The sequence below is a fragment of the Rhopilema esculentum genome, chromosome 4 (assembly GCF_057945365.1).
Source record: "Rhopilema esculentum isolate cy_ngs chromosome 4, ASM5794536v1, whole genome shotgun sequence".
Lineage (NCBI taxonomy): Eukaryota > Metazoa > Cnidaria > Scyphozoa > Rhizostomeae > Rhizostomatidae > Rhopilema > Rhopilema esculentum.
In genome coordinates this window covers 6,018,585-6,040,041 of record NC_142818.1, presented here as the reverse complement: position 1 = coordinate 6,040,041, position 21,457 = coordinate 6,018,585, and the positions used below count along the sequence as shown (strand labels likewise).

The following is a 21,457-nucleotide window of genomic DNA, read 5'->3' as shown; positions in this document are numbered from 1 at the left end:
TTAATGCCTCCCTTTTCTAGTAATAATTCTAGTACAACATCCGTGATATTTTTGGTGACCATGAAATCTGCCTCAAGCAATTATATCAATACCTACATAGAGCCAGCGTTAAGCAAATGATTATGCACCTCCCTCAACCAAGGTATAAGAAAAATTGTGATAGCAAATAAACAGTTTCAATTCAAACTTTGATAGAAAACATTAATTGATGCAATTTCAGTTATTCCTTATTTTTGTGAATCATCATCTTAATTTGCTTCTTACTTTATGCACCTCTGTTCGCTTCCTGCCATGCCACGATAATACTAAACGAAGACGTCGGCACACTTTTCCATCATTTATTAGCTAACAAGAGTTCAGCTTCCTTTCATTAACTCTGTATTGGTTATTTGTAGGAAAGATTGACTTCACAATAACAGCCATGGATGATTTGGGAAATTGGAAAACATCAGCTGGTTGTACGGAGACAAAAGATACAGGGCCATGTGAAGATCAATCTTTTCAGGCTGATCCAGGTAGGCCTCTTTTGCCATTTGCAAGCAGCAAACGGGATTCATACCCCATCCACACAACAGAAGATAATTATTTTAAAAATTGAGGATGTCGTAGATAAAAGAGCAGATTCTGATGAAATGTTTCGTTTATTCATGCAGGAGATGATACCGGATACCTGGAATATGATGGATTTTTTGTCGATATTTCTGTTACCAAAAACTACATCTGCAACACAGGGTACCTTGAAGATGTGACAGGAGAAGCGAGAGAAGAATTTCCGTATGACGTGGCTGTTGTCATGGGTTTTACCGTTGAAATTGACAATGAATTCAACAATGATGACCTGAGAGCCTTTAAAGTACGATTTACAGCAGATACTGGAAATCCTTCTAGTCTGAATGCAAATATCTACGCAGCTTACTCACGAAATTATGATGGGAAATACCAGGCCAGTTGCCGATCAAAAAACTTCCGCAGAGATATCTACACAGGGCCTATAACCTGGTCAACGGGGCCCTGGGAAGATAGTAAGACTTACAAGACACCAAATCTCAAGGATATTGTTCAACCTTTCTTTTCAGCTGGAAAAAACGAAAAGGATTTGACCTGGAAACGTTACTTCTTCATCATTTTCGAGTGGAAAACTACACGAGGGAGCTCTCTTCGAATACGCACGAAAAAGGAACCAAATTATTATATTAAATACAAAGATAAAAGACCAGGTAAGCTGTTTGATAATTACAATTGTTTTACATTTTACATTTTTACCATGCTACAGAGCACGCTGATAATTCTTCTTTTGCCATCTAACCAAACCCATTAATATAGCAGCAAATTTATAGTTAAAATTATAATGAAAATTACTGTTTTTGAAAATTAGCTCCCATTCATATTTACCGTATAGGCATAAGGCAGAGTCGTACACGCAATTTTGTGTATAGAACAGGACAGGGACCATCGAAGCGGGAAGGGGGAATGCTAGGTGGCTATAGACCCCCGATAATTTCCAAAATGTACAACCATACAAAAAATCGCCCGGCTCTTGGTTTTTAGCATGTTTAGCCCCCTACCCCCCTAAACATTTAAGCCACCTCCATGCCTAATTTGCCCCGCTGTCCTTGGAATAAGACGATTCTTAGTTGCTTTTTCGAGTTTCACGCTAAATTCGATCTTCAGGCCACCGAACAGCTCTACACACCCAATAACGTAGTTGTAGTTGAAATTGTATAACATTGCTCCCAACACGCGATTTCCGGGTCATACCCGCATTAACCCTTATAAACCCGCCATGGGTAAATACCGAAAATTGGCAAATTTCTACTTTTTGCTATTGTTTTTCACAACATTTTGTGCCATCATCATTGCTGACCCTCTAATGACTTCTAAAAAGTTGAGAGCTATGTATAAGATTCTCTCTGCCAGAACTATGATGGTTGAAAACTTGTATCTGATACGGTTATTCTGAGTTCGATTTTTAAGCCATAGCAGTTGACAATAGCTAGTCGACGTTTTAGTGTGGGGTGGCAAGAGTATGCTATTGGAAAACAAACAAGTTTAAAAGTAAGAGTGTCGAAGAACTACACTAAGGCATAATTCAACTTTTAACGAACGATCTCGTCATGTTGAATGGAAACAATTTAAGCTTCATAAACTGGTAACCCATTATTAGATATTGCATTACTATGGCTACCCGTTATTAAATGCTTTTGGCTACCCGTTATCAGTGCTTTTTTGTGGCTTGTAATATATTCAAGAAAAAACAATTGAAGAGAGATTGTTTTCTTGGTTTAGGATTGATTACACAGTAGCCTGCTTGATAGAAACGGCAGAGAAAGAGCCTTCTACTGACAATGTATAACACCTACAATGCCTGCCAAAAGTCTTGGAACACTGACATCAATTTCCAAGGTCAAAACCAATCATCCCCCTCTCCCCCACGGAACAATGTTGGTTTACTATCAAACGGACTAGGATTTTAGGAAGCACTTTCTTTTGCGCTTCTTTTATGATATTTCTCTAAATCATCAACATTGTTTGAGGGGGAAGGGGGCGGAAGTAGCAAATTTTTTTCATGAAAGGAATGAAAGATATCAAATGCAGCGTAAATTGGTGGGTGTTCCAAGTACTTTTGGCAGGCATTGTCTGAATTTCATTTTGAAGCTTATTAAATATTCCACCAAAACCAATATCCTCCTATAGGTTTTTGATGGTGCTGATTCCATTTCTGCCATTTTCAACATCGTACGTGTTACCGATAAGGAGATAAGAGGGTATTGTCTCTTTTCGGGGGTGGGGGTAAGCTACCCTCTTAAAACTAAATGCCATATTTCAATTAAGGTGAAAATTGCTCAAATCAAAATCGATTTCCAATAAATAAGATCAAGATTGTATTTTGAATCTTTTCAAAGGCTCGTAGCCAGATGGCTGTCTAAGAAATAATGGGATAGATGAAGGAGACAAATATGAGTGGCAGCTAGAAAATAATCTAAAAATGGAAAGGATGCAATTTTATAAAAGTGACATCGATTCCTCTGTTTCATGTTTCTAATTATAGATAAGGTCGTATTTGAGAATTATGTCGGGTAGTTGTTCTCCTTTTATCACGGATTTACAAGTTGTCATTCATATAGGCCCTTGTTGTGCAATTCAGTGCCCAAATGACAAATTTCAGAGTGTTTACCTAAATTGTAGAAAGGAACCCCGTGTTTCCCACATCAGAGTTCCCAACTGATTGATCTACTATTCCATGTTGGTTGGTAAGGGAACTGAAATAAAACTGACATCCACTCGCCTTCCTGCGCTCCTAAATGCTTGGTCCAGAAGCACTACAAAGAAAGCCCTCTTCCCTACTGTTACTGCATTGCCAAAATGGCCTTTAAGTTAGACTCTACCTGCTACTTTTGTCTTCATAAAGCGCAAGGCAGATTATTTCATTGTTAATTGATTGCTGTATTTGTTTGCGTGACATTTGCCACAACAAAATATATTATTTCATCGAATGTAGCGCGCGTCGATGTGAAGGACAAGGCCCCGCAAGGCAACTCTCACCCTCGGAAATGAACGCTTGTAGACCGTTGTGTAGACCGTGGCTGTTTCTTCGCAATTTTCTGACTTGTCAGGGGGGTGTTTGCCCCCAAATTCACCCAAAAGGTGTATAATAATACCCCTCAAAGATAAAATTAACCTTTGTATGAATTCCATGAAGAAAACGGCAAAATATGACGAAAATCCCACGGTCTACACTCAAAAGGAGAATAAGATCTAGAGTACTTCAAATTCAATTCTCAGAAAGTGTAGACTGTTGACACTTTCCTGAATTTCTTCAGTTTTACAACTTGTATCGATCTGAAAACCTACAATATTTTTTATACCAGCCATGCACACCTACTGACGAGGTTTCGTCTACTTTCTTTGAAAAATACGATTTTTATGAACATTTTAAATGTGTAGACCGTGGCTGTAGACCGTTGGTAACCATTGGCAATAGGCATTTTCATACTACATCACGTGCCCATTAGGAAAGGAGCGTTCTTTCAATTCCTAGCATACTTTAACAATGGAAAACGAACAATTATAATTGGCACAAACCATTTTCCAATTACTGGGACAAGGGAAGATAGAAAATAATAGGGAATGGGGTGTCTATGAGCGCTACCATGTTGCCACATGTGAATGCGAAGGAGCATAGCCTAAGCAAATTTATTAAATTCGTAGATGGTTTTGGGAGGGTTATGGTGGATAAAATTGAGCCATTTGAACAGTTTCTCACCAGCATGTTGTTCGCAATTATTTATATCATGCATGGTTTGTAGACATTCTCATGAATTTTTTTGTTTTTTCATCAACAATTAAACCATAAATAAGGGGACTTTTCAGCAAAAAAACACTTTTTCAAAAGCACTAAACTATACTGTTTTTCTTTTGAAAATTGATAGTTTTCTTAAACCGATGATCGAATTCTGCACAAAATACTTGTATTCAATAATGATTTAAATGATATTGACGGAAAAAATCAGTAGAATGTTTTTTGTAACAATAACAATACTCGGATATCTATCATATCAATCGTTCAGAGTCCAACCCCCCCCCCCTTTTAACTAGGTAAAGAGTGAAAATTTCGAATTTTCATTAGTAGCATTGAGATCAGCACCATCGAAAACCCTAGGGTAGCACAATGTTTTGATATCGCAGATTGCTGTTTTCGAGAAAATTTTCAGACAATGCCTGCCAAAAGTCTTGGAACACTGACATCAATTTCCAAGGTCAAAACCAATCATCCCCCTCTCCCCCACGGAACAATGTTGGTTTACTATCAAACGGACTAGGATTTTAGGAAGCACTTTCTTTTGCGCTTCTTTTATGATATTTCTCTAAATCATCAACATTGTTTGAGGGGGAAGGGGGCGGAAGTAGCAAATTTTTTTCATGAAAGGAATGAAAGATATCAAATGCAGCGTAAATTGGTGGGTGTTCCAAGTACTTTTGGCAGGCATTGTCTGAATTTCATTTTGAAGCTTATTAAATATTCCACCAAAACCAATATCCTCCTATAGGTTTTTGATGGTGCTGATTCCATTTCTGCCATTTTCAACATCGTACGTGTTACCGATAAGGAGATAAGAGGGTATTGTCTCTTTTCGGGGGTGGGGGTAAGCTACCCTCTTAAAACTAAATGCCATATTTCAATTAAGGTGAAAATTGCTCAAATCAAAATCGATTTCCAATAAATAAGATCAAGATTGTATTTTGAATCTTTTCAAAGGCTCGTAGCCAGATGGCTGTCTAAGAAATAATGGGATAGATGAAGGAGACAAATATGAGTGGCAGCTAGAAAATAATCTAAAAATGGAAAGGATGCAATTTTATAAAAGTGACATCGATTCCTCTGTTTCATGTTTCTAATTATAGATAAGGTCGTATTTGAGAATTATGTCGGGTAGTTGTTCTCCTTTTATCACGGATTTACAAGTTGTCATTCATATAGGCCCTTGTTGTGCAATTCAGTGCCCAAATGACAAATTTCAGAGTGTTTACCTAAATTGTAGAAAGGAACCCCGTGTTTCCCACATCAGAGTTCCCAACTGATTGATCTACTATTCCATGTTGGTTGGTAAGGGAACTGAAATAAAACTGACATCCACTCGCCTTCCTGCGCTCCTAAATGCTTGGTCCAGAAGCACTACAAAGAAAGCCCTCTTCCCTACTGTTACTGCATTGCCAAAATGGCCTTTAAGTTAGACTCTACCTGCTACTTTTGTCTTCATAAAGCGCAAGGCAGATTATTTCATTGTTAATTGATTGCTGTATTTGTTTGCGTGACATTTGCCACAACAAAATATATTATTTCATCGAATGTAGCGCGCGTCGATGTGAAGGACAAGGCCCCGCAAGGCAACTCTCACCCTCGGAAATGAACGCTTGTAGACCGTTGTGTAGACCGTGGCTGTTTCTTCGCAATTTTCTGACTTGTCAGGGGGGTGTTTGCCCCCAAATTCACCCAAAAGGTGTATAATAATACCCCTCAAAGATAAAATTAACCTTTGTATGAATTCCATGAAGAAAACGGCAAAATATGACGAAAATCCCACGGTCTACACTCAAAAGGAGAATAAGATCTAGAGTACTTCAAATTCAATTCTCAGAAAGTGTAGACCGTTGACACTTTCCTGAATTTCTTCAGTTTTACAACTTGTATCGATCTGAAAACCTACAATATTTTTTATACCAGCCATGCACACCTACTGACGAGGTTTCGTCTACTTTCTTTGAAAAATACGATTTTTATGAACATTTTAAATGTGTAGACCGTGGCTGTAGACCGTTGGTAACCATTGGCAATAGGCATTTTCATACTACATCACGTGCCCATTAGGAAAGGAGCGTTCTTTCAATTCCTAGCATACTTTAACAATGGAAAACGAACAATTATAATTGGCACAAACCATTTTCCAATTACTGGGACAAGGGAAGATAGAAAATAATAGGGAATGGGGTGTCTATGAGCGCTACCATGTTGCCACATGTGAATGCGAAGGAGCATAGCCTAAGCAAATTTATTAAATTCGTAGATGGTTTTGGGAGGGTTATGGTGGATAAAATTGAGCCATTTGAACAGTTTCTCACCAGCATGTTGTTCGCAATTATTTATATCATGCATGGTTTGTAGACATTCTCATGAATTTTTTTGTTTTTTCATCAACAATTAAACCATAAATAAGGGGACTTTTCAGCAAAAAAACACTTTTTCAAAAGCACTAAACTATACTGTTTTTCTTTTGAAAATTGATAGTTTTCTTAAACCGATGATCGAATTCTGCACAAAATACTTGTATTCAATAATGATTTAAATGATATTGACGGAAAAAATCAGTAGAATGTTTTTTGTAACAATAACAATACTCGGATATCTATCATATCAATCGTTCAGAGTCCAACCCCCCCCCCCTTTTAACTAGGTAAAGAGTGAAAATTTCGAATTTTCATTAGTAGCATTGAGATCAGCACCATCGAAAACCCTAGGGTAGCACAATGTTTTGATATCGCAGATTGCTGTTTTCGAGAAAATTTTCAGACAATGCCTGCCAAAAGTCTTGGAACACTGACATCAATTTCCAAGGTCAAAACCAATCATCCCCCTCTCCCCCACGGAACAATGTTGGTTTACTATCAAACGGACTAGGATTTTAGGAAGCACTTTCTTTTGCGCTTCTTTTATGATATTTCTCTAAATCATCAACATTGTTTGAGGGGGAAGGGGGCGGAAGTAGCAAATTTTTTTCATGAAAGGAATGAAAGATATCAAATGCAGCGTAAATTGGTGGGTGTTCCAAGTACTTTTGGCAGGCATTGTCTGAATTTCATTTTGAAGCTTATTAAATATTCCACCAAAACCAATATCCTCCTATAGGTTTTTGATGGTGCTGATTCCATTTCTGCCATTTTCAACATCGTACGTGTTACCGATAAGGAGATAAGAGGGTATTGTCTCTTTTCGGGGGTGGGGGTAAGCTACCCTCTTAAAACTAAATGCCATATTTCAATTAAGGTGAAAATTGCTCAAATCAAAATCGATTTCCAATAAATAAGATCAAGATTGTATTTTGAATCTTTTCAAAGGCTCGTAGCCAGATGGCTGTCTAAGAAATAATGGGATAGATGAAGGAGACAAATATGAGTGGCAGCTAGAAAATAATCTAAAAATGGAAAGGATGCAATTTTATAAAAGTGACATCGATTCCTCTGTTTCATGTTTCTAATTATAGATAAGGTCGTATTTGAGAATTATGTCGGGTAGTTGTTCTCCTTTTATCACGGATTTACAAGTTGTCATTCATATAGGCCCTTGTTGTGCAATTCAGTGCCCAAATGACAAATTTCAGAGTGTTTACCTAAATTGTAGAAAGGAACCCCGTGTTTCCCACATCAGAGTTCCCAACTGATTGATCTACTATTCCATGTTGGTTGGTAAGGGAACTGAAATAAAACTGACATCCACTCGCCTTCCTGCGCTCCTAAATGCTTGGTCCAGAAGCACTACAAAGAAAGCCCTCTTCCCTACTGTTACTGCATTGCCAAAATGGCCTTTAAGTTAGACTCTACCTGCTACTTTTGTCTTCATAAAGCGCAAGGCAGATTATTTCATTGTTAATTGATTGCTGTATTTGTTTGCGTGACATTTGCCACAACAAAATATATTATTTCATCGAATGTAGCGCGCGTCGATGTGAAGGACAAGGCCCCGCAAGGCAACTCTCACCCTCGGAAATGAACGCTTGTAGACCGTTGTGTAGACCGTGGCTGTTTCTTCGCAATTTTCTGACTTGTCAGGGGGGTGTTTGCCCCCAAATTCACCCAAAAGGTGTATAATAATACCCCTCAAAGATAAAATTAACCTTTGTATGAATTCCATGAAGAAAACGGCAAAATATGACGAAAATCCCACGGTCTACACTCAAAAGGAGAATAAGATCTAGAGTACTTCAAATTCAATTCTCAGAAAGTGTAGACCGTTGACACTTTCCTGAATTTCTTCAGTTTTACAACTTGTATCGATCTGAAAACCTACAATATTTTTTATACCAGCCATGCACACCTACTGACGAGGTTTCGTCTACTTTCTTTGAAAAATACGATTTTTATGAACATTTTAAATGTGTAGACCGTGGCTGTAGACCGTTGGTAACCATTGGCAATAGGCATTTTCATACTACATCACGTGCCCATTAGGAAAGGAGCGTTCTTTCAATTCCTAGCATACTTTAACAATGGAAAACGAACAATTATAATTGGCACAAACCATTTTCCAATTACTGGGACAAGGGAAGATAGAAAATAATAGGGAATGGGGTGTCTATGAGCGCTACCATGTTGCCACATGTGAATGCGAAGGAGCATAGCCTAAGCAAATTTATTAAATTCGTAGATGGTTTTGGGAGGGTTATGGTGGATAAAATTGAGCCATTTGAACAGTTTCTCACCAGCATGTTGTTCGCAATTATTTATATCATGCATGGTTTGTAGACATTCTCATGAATTTTTTTGTTTTTTCATCAACAATTAAACCATAAATAAGGGGACTTTTCAGCAAAAAAACACTTTTTCAAAAGCACTAAACTATACTGTTTTTCTTTTGAAAATTGATAGTTTTCTTAAACCGATGATCGAATTCTGCACAAAATACTTGTATTCAATAATGATTTAAATGATATTGACGGAAAAAATCAGTAGAATGTTTTTTGTAACAATAACAATACTCGGATATCTATCATATCAATCGTTCAGAGTCCAACCCCCCCCCCCCCTTTTAACTAGGTAAAGAGTGAAAATTTCGAATTTTCATTAGTAGCATTGAGATCAGCACCATCGAAAACCCTAGGGTAGCACAATGTTTTGATATCGCAGATTGCTGTTTTCGAGAAAATTTTCAGACAATGCCTGCCAAAAGTCTTGGAACACTGACATCAATTTCCAAGGTCAAAACCAATCATCCCCCTCTCCCCCACGGAACAATGTTGGTTTACTATCAAACGGACTAGGATTTTAGGAAGCACTTTCTTTTGCGCTTCTTTTATGATATTTCTCTAAATCATCAACATTGTTTGAGGGGGAAGGGGGCGGAAGTAGCAAATTTTTTTCATGAAAGGAATGAAAGATATCAAATGCAGCGTAAATTGGTGGGTGTTCCAAGTACTTTTGGCAGGCATTGTCTGAATTTCATTTTGAAGCTTATTAAATATTCCACCAAAACCAATATCCTCCTATAGGTTTTTGATGGTGCTGATTCCATTTCTGCCATTTTCAACATCGTACGTGTTACCGATAAGGAGATAAGAGGGTATTGTCTCTTTTCGGGGGTGGGGGTAAGCTACCCTCTTAAAACTAAATGCCATATTTCAATTAAGGTGAAAATTGCTCAAATCAAAATCGATTTCCAATAAATAAGATCAAGATTGTATTTTGAATCTTTTCAAAGGCTCGTAGCCAGATGGCTGTCTAAGAAATAATGGGATAGATGAAGGAGACAAATATGAGTGGCAGCTAGAAAATAATCTAAAAATGGAAAGGATGCAATTTTATAAAAGTGACATCGATTCCTCTGTTTCATGTTTCTAATTATAGATAAGGTCGTATTTGAGAATTATGTCGGGTAGTTGTTCTCCTTTTATCACGGATTTACAAGTTGTCATTCATATAGGCCCTTGTTGTGCAATTCAGTGCCCAAATGACAAATTTCAGAGTGTTTACCTAAATTGTAGAAAGGAACCCCGTGTTTCCCACATCAGAGTTCCCAACTGATTGATCTACTATTCCATGTTGGTTGGTAAGGGAACTGAAATAAAACTGACATCCACTCGCCTTCCTGCGCTCCTAAATGCTTGGTCCAGAAGCACTACAAAGAAAGCCCTCTTCCCTACTGTTACTGCATTGCCAAAATGGCCTTTAAGTTAGACTCTACCTGCTACTTTTGTCTTCATAAAGCGCAAGGCAGATTATTTCATTGTTAATTGATTGCTGTATTTGTTTGCGTGACATTTGCCACAACAAAATATATTATTTCATCGAATGTAGCGCGCGTCGATGTGAAGGACAAGGCCCCGCAAGGCAACTCTCACCCTCGGAAATGAACGCTTGTAGACCGTTGTGTAGACCGTGGCTGTTTCTTCGCAATTTTCTGACTTGTCAGGGGGGTGTTTGCCCCCAAATTCACCCAAAAGGTGTATAATAATACCCCTCAAAGATAAAATTAACCTTTGTATGAATTCCATGAAGAAAACGGCAAAATATGACGAAAATCCCACGGTCTACACTCAAAAGGAGAATAAGATCTAGAGTACTTCAAATTCAATTCTCAGAAAGTGTAGACCGTTGACACTTTCCTGAATTTCTTCAGTTTTACAACTTGTATCGATCTGAAAACCTACAATATTTTTTATACCAGCCATGCACACCTACTGACGAGGTTTCGTCTACTTTCTTTGAAAAATACGATTTTTATGAACATTTTAAATGTGTAGACCGTGGCTGTAGACCGTTGGTAACCATTGGCAATAGGCATTTTCATACTACATCACGTGCCCATTAGGAAAGGAGCGTTCTTTCAATTCCTAGCATACTTTAACAATGGAAAACGAACAATTATAATTGGCACAAACCATTTTCCAATTACTGGGACAAGGGAAGATAGAAAATAATAGGGAATGGGGTGTCTATGAGCGCTACCATGTTGCCACATGTGAATGCGAAGGAGCATAGCCTAAGCAAATTTATTAAATTCGTAGATGGTTTTGGGAGGGTTATGGTGGATAAAATTGAGCCATTTGAACAGTTTCTCACCAGCATGTTGTTCGCAATTATTTATATCATGCATGGTTTGTAGACATTCTCATGAATTTTTTTGTTTTTTCATCAACAATTAAACCATAAATAAGGGGACTTTTCAGCAAAAAAACACTTTTTCAAAAGCACTAAACTATACTGTTTTTCTTTTGAAAATTGATAGTTTTCTTAAACCGATGATCGAATTCTGCACAAAATACTTGTATTCAATAATGATTTAAATGATATTGACGGAAAAAATCAGTAGAATGTTTTTTGTAACAATAACAATACTCGGATATCTATCATATCAATCGTTCAGAGTCCAACCCCCCCCCCCTTTTAACTAGGTAAAGAGTGAAAATTTCGAATTTTCATTAGTAGCATTGAGATCAGCACCATCGAAAACCCTAGGGTAGCACAATGTTTTGATATCGCAGATTGCTGTTTTCGAGAAAATTTTCAGACAATGCCTGCCAAAAGTCTTGGAACACTGACATCAATTTCCAAGGTCAAAACCAATCATCCCCCTCTCCCCCACGGAACAATGTTGGTTTACTATCAAACGGACTAGGATTTTAGGAAGCACTTTCTTTTGCGCTTCTTTTATGATATTTCTCTAAATCATCAACATTGTTTGAGGGGGAAGGGGGCGGAAGTAGCAAATTTTTTTCATGAAAGGAATGAAAGATATCAAATGCAGCGTAAATTGGTGGGTGTTCCAAGTACTTTTGGCAGGCATTGTCTGAATTTCATTTTGAAGCTTATTAAATATTCCACCAAAACCAATATCCTCCTATAGGTTTTTGATGGTGCTGATTCCATTTCTGCCATTTTCAACATCGTACGTGTTACCGATAAGGAGATAAGAGGGTATTGTCTCTTTTCGGGGGTGGGGGTAAGCTACCCTCTTAAAACTAAATGCCATATTTCAATTAAGGTGAAAATTGCTCAAATCAAAATCGATTTCCAATAAATAAGATCAAGATTGTATTTTGAATCTTTTCAAAGGCTCGTAGCCAGATGGCTGTCTAAGAAATAATGGGATAGATGAAGGAGACAAATATGAGTGGCAGCTAGAAAATAATCTAAAAATGGAAAGGATGCAATTTTATAAAAGTGACATCGATTCCTCTGTTTCATGTTTCTAATTATAGATAAGGTCGTATTTGAGAATTATGTCGGGTAGTTGTTCTCCTTTTATCACGGATTTACAAGTTGTCATTCATATAGGCCCTTGTTGTGCAATTCAGTGCCCAAATGACAAATTTCAGAGTGTTTACCTAAATTGTAGAAAGGAACCCCGTGTTTCCCACATCAGAGTTCCCAACTGATTGATCTACTATTCCATGTTGGTTGGTAAGGGAACTGAAATAAAACTGACATCCACTCGCCTTCCTGCGCTCCTAAATGCTTGGTCCAGAAGCACTACAAAGAAAGCCCTCTTCCCTACTGTTACTGCATTGCCAAAATGGCCTTTAAGTTAGACTCTACCTGCTACTTTTGTCTTCATAAAGCGCAAGGCAGATTATTTCATTGTTAATTGATTGCTGTATTTGTTTGCGTGACATTTGCCACAACAAAATATATTATTTCATCGAATGTAGCGCGCGTCGATGTGAAGGACAAGGCCCCGCAAGGCAACTCTCACCTTCGGAAATGAACGCTTGTAGACCGTTGTGTAGACCGTGGCTGTTTCTTCGCAATTTTCTGACTTGTCAGGGGGGTGTTTGCCCCCAAATTCACCCAAAAGGTGTATAATAATACCCCTCAAAGATAAAATTAACCTTTGTATGAATTCCATGAAGAAAACGGCAAAATATGACGAAAATCCCACGGTCTACACTCAAAAGGAGAATAAGATCTAGAGTACTTCAAATTCAATTCTCAGAAAGTGTAGACCGTTGACACTTTCCTGAATTTCTTCAGTTTTACAACTTGTATCGATCTGAAAACCTACAATATTTTTTATACCAGCCATGCACACCTACTGACGAGGTTTCGTCTACTTTCTTTGAAAAATACGATTTTTATGAACATTTTAAATGTGTAGACCGTGGCTGTAGACCGTTGGTAACCATTGGCAATAGGCATTTTCATACTACATCACGTGCCCATTAGGAAAGGAGCGTTCTTTCAATTCCTAGCATACTTTAACAATGGAAAACGAACAATTATAATTGGCACAAACCATTTTCCAATTACTGGGACAAGGGAAGATAGAAAATAATAGGGAATGGGGTGTCTATGAGCGCTACCATGTTGCCACATGTGAATGCGAAGGAGCATAGCCTAAGCAAATTTATTAAATTCGTAGATGGTTTTGGGAGGGTTATGGTGGATAAAATTGAGCCATTTGAACAGTTTCTCACCAGCATGTTGTTCGCAATTATTTATATCATGCATGGTTTGTAGACATTCTCATGAATTTTTTTGTTTTTTCATCAACAATTAAACCATAAATAAGGGGACTTTTCAGCAAAAAAACACTTTTTCAAAAGCACTAAACTATACTGTTTTTCTTTTGAAAATTGATAGTTTTCTTAAACCGATGATCGAATTCTGCACAAAATACTTGTATTCAATAATGATTTAAATGATATTGACGGAAAAAATCAGTAGAATGTTTTTTGTAACAATAACAATACTCGGATATCTATCATATCAATCGTTCAGAGTCCAACCCCCCCCCCTTTTAACTAGGTAAAGAGTGAAAATTTCGAATTTTCATTAGTAGCATTGAGATCAGCACCATCGAAAACCCTAGGGTAGCACAATGTTTTGATATCGCAGATTGCTGTTTTCGAGAAAATTTTCAGACAATGCCTGCCAAAAGTCTTGGAACACTGACATCAATTTCCAAGGTCAAAACCAATCATCCCCCTCTCCCCCACGGAACAATGTTGGTTTACTATCAAACGGACTAGGATTTTAGGAAGCACTTTCTTTTGCGCTTCTTTTATGATATTTCTCTAAATCATCAACATTGTTTGAGGGGGAAGGGGGCGGAAGTAGCAAATTTTTTTCATGAAAGGAATGAAAGATATCAAATGCAGCGTAAATTGGTGGGTGTTCCAAGTACTTTTGGCAGGCATTGTCTGAATTTCATTTTGAAGCTTATTAAATATTCCACCAAAACCAATATCCTCCTATAGGTTTTTGATGGTGCTGATTCCATTTCTGCCATTTTCAACATCGTACGTGTTACCGATAAGGAGATAAGAGGGTATTGTCTCTTTTCGGGGGTGGGGGTAAGCTACCCTCTTAAAACTAAATGCCATATTTCAATTAAGGTGAAAATTGCTCAAATCAAAATCGATTTCCAATAAATAAGATCAAGATTGTATTTTGAATCTTTTCAAAGGCTCGTAGCCAGATGGCTGTCTAAGAAATAATGGGATAGATGAAGGAGACAAATATGAGTGGCAGCTAGAAAATAATCTAAAAATGGAAAGGATGCAATTTTATAAAAGTGACATCGATTCCTCTGTTTCATGTTTCTAATTATAGATAAGGTCGTATTTGAGAATTATGTCGGGTAGTTGTTCTCCTTTTATCACGGATTTACAAGTTGTCATTCATATAGGCCCTTGTTGTGCAATTCAGTGCCCAAATGACAAATTTCAGAGTGTTTACCTAAATTGTAGAAAGGAACCCCGTGTTTCCCACATCAGAGTTCCCAACTGATTGATCTACTATTCCATGTTGGTTGGTAAGGGAACTGAAATAAAACTGACATCCACTCGCCTTCCTGCGCTCCTAAATGCTTGGTCCAGAAGCACTACAAAGAAAGCCCTCTTCCCTACTGTTACTGCATTGCCAAAATGGCCTTTAAGTTAGACTCTACCTGCTACTTTTGTCTTCATAAAGCGCAAGGCAGATTATTTCATTGTTAATTGATTGCTGTATTTGTTTGCGTGACATTTGCCACAACAAAATATATTATTTCATCGAATGTAGCGCGCGTCGATGTGAAGGACAAGGCCCCGCAAGGCAACTCTCACCCTCGGAAATGAACGCTTGTAGACCGTTGTGTAGACCGTGGCTGTTTCTTCGCAATTTTCTGACTTGTCAGGGGGGTGTTTGCCCCCAAATTCACCCAAAAGGTGTATAATAATACCCCTCAAAGATAAAATTAACCTTTGTATGAATTCCATGAAGAAAACGGCAAAATATGACGAAAATCCCACGGTCTACACTCAAAAGGAGAATAAGATCTAGAGTACTTCAAATTCAATTCTCAGAAAGTGTAGACTGTTGACACTTTCCTGAATTTCTTCAGTTTTACAACTTGTATCGATCTGAAAACCTACAATATTTTTTATACCAGCCATGCACACCTACTGACGAGGTTTCGTCTACTTTCTTTGAAAAATACGATTTTTATGAACATTTTAAATGTGTAGACCGTGGCTGTAGACCGTTGGTAACCATTGGCAATAGGCATTTTCATACTACATCACGTGCCCATTAGGAAAGGAGCGTTCTTTCAATTCCTAGCATACTTTAACAATGGAAAACGAACAATTATAATTGGCACAAACCATTTTCCAATTACTGGGACAAGGGAAGATAGAAAATAATAGGGAATGGGGTGTCTATGAGCGCTACCATGTTGCCACATGTGAATGCGAAGGAGCATAGCCTAAGCAAATTTATTAAATTCGTAGATGGTTTTGGGAGGGTTATGGTGGATAAAATTGAGCCATTTGAACAGTTTCTCACCAGCATGTTGTTCGCAATTATTTATATCATGCATGGTTTGTAGACATTCTCATGAATTTTTTTGTTTTTTCATCAACAATTAAACCATAAATAAGGGGACTTTTCAGCAAAAAAACACTTTTTCAAAAGCACTAAACTATACTGTTTTTCTTTTGAAAATTGATAGTTTTCTTAAACCGATGATCGAATTCTGCACAAAATACTTGTATTCAATAATGATTTAAATGATATTGACGGAAAAAATCAGTAGAATGTTTTTTGTAACAATAACAATACTCGGATATCTATCATATCAATCGTTCAGAGTCCAACCCCCCCCCCCCCTTTTAACTAGGTAAAGAGTGAAAATTTCGAATTTTCATTAGTAGCATTGAGATCAGCACCATCGAAAACCCTAGGGTAGCACAATGTTTTGATATCGCAGATTGCTGTTTTCGAGAAAATTTTCAGACAATGCCTGCCAAAAGTCTTGGAACACTGACATCAATTTCCAAGGTCAAAACCAATCATCCCCCTCTCCCCCACGGAACAATGTTGGTTTACTATCAAACGGACTAGGATTTTAGGAAGCACTTTCTTTTGCGCTTCTTTTATGATATTTCTCTAAATCATCAACATTGTTTGAGGGGGAAGGGGGCGGAAGTAGCAAATTTTTTTCATGAAAGGAATGAAAGATATCAAATGCAGCGTAAATTGGTGGGTGTTCCAAGTACTTTTGGCAGGCATTGTCTGAATTTCATTTTGAAGCTTATTAAATATTCCACCAAAACCAATATCCTCCTATAGGTTTTTGATGGTGCTGATTCCATTTCTGCCATTTTCAACATCGTACGTGTTACCGATAAGGAGATAAGAGGGTATTGTCTCTTTTCGGGGGTGGGGGTAAGCTACCCTCTTAAAACTAAATGCCATATTTCAATTAAGGTGAAAATTGCTCAAATCAAAATCGATTTCCAATAAATAAGATCAAGATTGTATTTTGAATCTTTTCAAAGGCTCGTAGCCAGATGGCTGTCTAAGAAATAATGGGATAGATGAAGGAGACAAATATGAGTGGCAGCTAGAAAATAATCTAAAAATGGAAAGGATGCAATTTTATAAAAGTGACATCGATTCCTCTGTTTCATGTTTCTAATTATAGATAAGGTCGTATTTGAGAATTATGTCGGGTAGTTGTTCTCCTTTTATCACGGATTTACAAGTTGTCATTCATATAGGCCCTTGTTGTGCAATTCAGTGCCCAAATGACAAATTTCAGAGTGTTTACCTAAATTGTAGAAAGGAACCCCGTGTTTCCCACATCAGAGTTCCCAACTGATTGATCTACTATTCCATGTTGGTTGGTAAGGGAACTGAAATAAAACTGACATCTACTCGCCTTCCTGCGCTCCTAAATGCTTGGTCCAGAAGCACTACAAAGAAAGCCCTCTTCCCTACTGTTACTGCATTGCCAAAATGGCCTTTAAGTTAGACTCTACCTGCTACTTTTGTCTTCATAAAGCGCAAGGCAGATTATTTCATTGTTAATTGATTGCTGTATTTGTTTGCGTGACATTTGCCACAACAAAATATATTATTTCATCGAATGTAGCGCGCGTCGATGTGAAGGACAAGGCCCCGCAAGGCAACTCTCACCCTCGGAAATGAACGCTTGTAGACCGTTGTGTAGACCGTGGCTGTTTCTTCGCAATTTTCTGACTTGTCAGGGGGGTGTTTGCCCCCAAATTCACCCAAAAGGTGTATAATAATACCCCTCAAAGATAAAATTAACCTTTGTATGAATTCCATGAAGAAAACGGCAAAATATGACGAAAATCCCACGGTCTACACTCAAAAGGAGAATAAGATCTAGAGTACTTCAAATTCAATTCTCAGAAAGTGTAGACCGTTGACACTTTCCTGAATTTCTTCAGTTTTACAACTTGTATCGATCTGAAAACCTACAATATTTTTTATACCAGCCATGCACACCTACTGACGAGGTTTCGTCTACTTTCTTTGAAAAATACGATTTTTATGAACATTTTAAATGTGTAGACCGTGGCTGTAGACCGTTGGTAACCATTGGCAATAGGCATTTTCATACTACATCACGTGCCCATTAGGAAAGGAGCGTTCTTTCAATTCCTAGCATACTTTAACAATGGAAAACGAACAATTATAATTGGCACAAACCATTTTCCAATTACTGGGACAAGGGAAGATAGAAAATAATAGGGAATGGGGTGTCTATGAGCGCTACCATGTTGCCACATGTGAATGCGAAGGAGCATAGCCTAAGCAAATTTATTAAATTCGTAGATGGTTTTGGGAGGGTTATGGTGGATAAAATTGAGCCATTTGAACAGTTTCTCACCAGCATGTTGTTCGCAATTATTTATATCATGCATGGTTTGTAGACATTCTCATGAATTTTTTTGTTTTTTCATCAACAATTAAACCATAAATAAGGGGACTTTTCAGCAAAAAAACACTTTTTCAAAAGCACTAAACTATACTGTTTTTCTTTTGAAAATTGATAGTTTTCTTAAACCGATGATCGAATTCTGCACAAAATACTTGTATTCAATAATGATTTAAATGATATTGACGGAAAAAATCAGTAGAATGTTTTTTGTAACAATAACAATACTCGGATATCTATCATATCAATCGTTCAGAGTCCAACCCCCCCCCCCCCTTTTAACTAGGTAAAGAGTGAAAATTTCGAATTTTCATTAGTAGCATTGAGATCAGCACCATCGAAAACCCTAGGGTAGCACAATGTTTTGATATCGCAGATTGCTGTTTTCGAGAAAATTTTCAGACAATGCCTGCCAAAAGTCTTGGAACACTGACATCAATTTCCAAGGTCAAAACCAATCATCCCCCTCTCCCCCACGGAACAATGTTGGTTTACTATCAAACGGACTAGGATTTTAGGAAGCACTTTCTTTTGCGCTTCTTTTATGATATTTCTCTAAATCATCAACATTGTTCGAGGGGGAAGGGGGCGGAAGTAGCAAATTTTTTTCATGAAAGGAATGAAAGATATCAAATGCAGCGTAAATTGGTGGGTGTTCCAAGTACTTTTGGCAGGCATTGTAGGATTCAAGTAGTTATAGTCATGTTTTCACAATTAAGTCTTAGATGTAAATCTTACAGGTAAACTTTGCTAATAAGAGTTCAAAGCAAAGCAACTTTTCGAGATTTTTTTATATCTTTTTGATCATGACCGAAGGCTGTTGCGAGCCTTCGAAAATCAAGGAGAATTAACTGTAAAAAGTGGTCGGAAGACGAAACCTTCAGTCCTTTGTTTCGAAACAATACTGTCTTGAACCAATCAGTGTTGCAGGGTCATAACACATGAGCATTAATAGGGGCAACACAACGGTTGAACTTCGTGCCAGGGCTTCAAATGATAATGCGCAAATGATAATGATAATGACCCTGAAACGGGGGTTGTGCATGTCTGGAAGACGGACATGTACCATATAAGCAATATCTTGCGGAAATGGCAAAATACAAAGTAGAACGATTAATTTCAACATTCCAATAAATTAAATTCCTTTTTCATTTGAAATTGTTTTCTATGATAGTAATTTTTTGAACGTTGCGTTTTTTGCAGACAAATATATATATGCAGATGCATCAAATGCTCCGTATCCAGGATATCCACTGCGGTATAAAACAAACCCAATCATACCAAGGATGAAATGCCTCACATTCTGGTATCACATGTATGGCACCGGGATCGGCATACTATCAGTCAGCATGCGGCAGCAGAAATCCGTGCTTAAAGAAATATTCAGGCTTTATGGCGATCAAGGAAACGTTTGGAAAAATGCATCCGTGCCACTTGTTGGTTTGAACGAAACGTCTTTCCAGTTTCAGGTACCTTTTAGGCCATTGTAAATATAGAGAGCCTAAGAAAACTGTTTGAAGGTAATTTGGGCTCAATCAGTGACGTCGCCACGGGGTGGACTGGGGTAGACTTGATCATCCCAGTTTTCCCAGGGGTCGATTTTCTAATTTCTCGAATTCCGTTGAAAAACTTTTGGGGGATGTTGATCAGATCAATTCTGCCACTGTAAAAAGCATTTGCTACGGAAAATACTGCTTGAGAAAGTTGCTTCTTCCAAAAATATCGGAATAGATCATAGTACTAAAAAGACGTTTCCCACTTTTACCGAGAGTCTGAGGGTCATGGTCAAGAAAATTTTAGTCCTGGCTGGCTACGTCACTGCCAGTATTAAATGAAACAATAACCGATAAAAATCCGTTCTTCAGGACCAATATCATTCTAAAGAGGTACTGGTTGGCAAGAGGTGTAGACCAAAATGCTCCGAGAAAAAGGCTCTGTTGTTTGAAAGTGCTTTTCTGCTGTTATTTGCTAACATTTTTTGCCTGATATCTAATTTTAGAGAGAGTGTAGTGTTCTTTGTTTTTGGTGATGCCACGGAGTAGTCATGGTATTTTGCACCCAGTGGCATCGTCCTTGTAGTTTCGTTAAGTATTTTTAGGTAGTGTAACTAGTAAATTTGTATTGTAAATACTTTTTGGAATGTAAAAAAGAGCTTTTATGCAACTGCTTCAAGTATAACCATGTATCAATTTTTTCTAGTTGTTGATGTTTTCCAGAAAATCTTTTTTGTTGAATCAGGTCTCGGGGTTGGTGTCACAGCTTTAATTTAACAGAAAAGCAAAGATAAATACAAAATTTCAGAAACATTAACAAAGCATTATGTCGATCGGCATGGTTTTGTCAAGAAAAGTGTGTTTTAAATAATTTGCAGAAAATCAGTTTGAAAAAATCCAGTATACTGGATTGATATTGAGAGATAAACAGTCCTGACTTGTTTACGTTACCTGTTGGAAGAATAAATGTTCAAAATAAAAACTAATCAATGTTTACTTGCCTGTCTAGGTTATCTTCACGGCCATTCGAGGGAGAACAACAACCGGAGATATTGCAATAGACACAATAAAGTTCCACATTGCCCCCTGCAGCCTGATGCCAGGTTCAGCGCAGCCCCCGAACTACATTCAAGGTAACATTACATATGTGAACATATGTAATGGTGATGTTCGTCAGTCCTTCTGTAAGGTATAAATACGTTGCCATAGCACATAGCACATGTTATGCGGATTATTGAACCATTGTATAGGTAAAAACTTTAAATTTATTCACACCACTTCGTAAAGTGCTCTGTTTATGCTTCGAAAAGACAGTTTAGGCTTGACTAGCAATCACTACAAATCTCTGCTGAGTGTTTCTCACGTACCATGCTCCTGTTCAAAAAGCGAAGGTAATGAAGCCACTAACCTTTCTTCTCCCAACAAAAACAGCTGATGTAAGCAAATTATTGAGTCAGATTTACCTTGGCAAATCATCTGGTTGTTGTTGGTTTGACTATATTTTTGCCTAAATGCCAGCAAATGC

The 21,457-nt window shown here is 37.7% G+C and overlaps 1 protein-coding gene across 1 annotated transcript in view; it reads left to right on the top strand.

Moving 5' to 3' along the window:
* LOC135690773 (uncharacterized) overlaps positions 1 to 21,457 on the top strand; it is a 75,336-nt gene that overhangs the window by 11,222 nt on the left and 42,657 nt on the right. The window contains exons 8-11 of the mRNA XM_065208430.2: positions 396 to 515; positions 654 to 1,217; positions 19,643 to 19,908; positions 20,942 to 21,065. Coding sequence (XP_065064502.2) covers positions 396 to 515; positions 654 to 1,217; positions 19,643 to 19,908; positions 20,942 to 21,065 — 1,074 coding nt within the window. The remainder of the gene's footprint in view (positions 1 to 395; positions 516 to 653; positions 1,218 to 19,642; positions 19,909 to 20,941; positions 21,066 to 21,457) is intronic.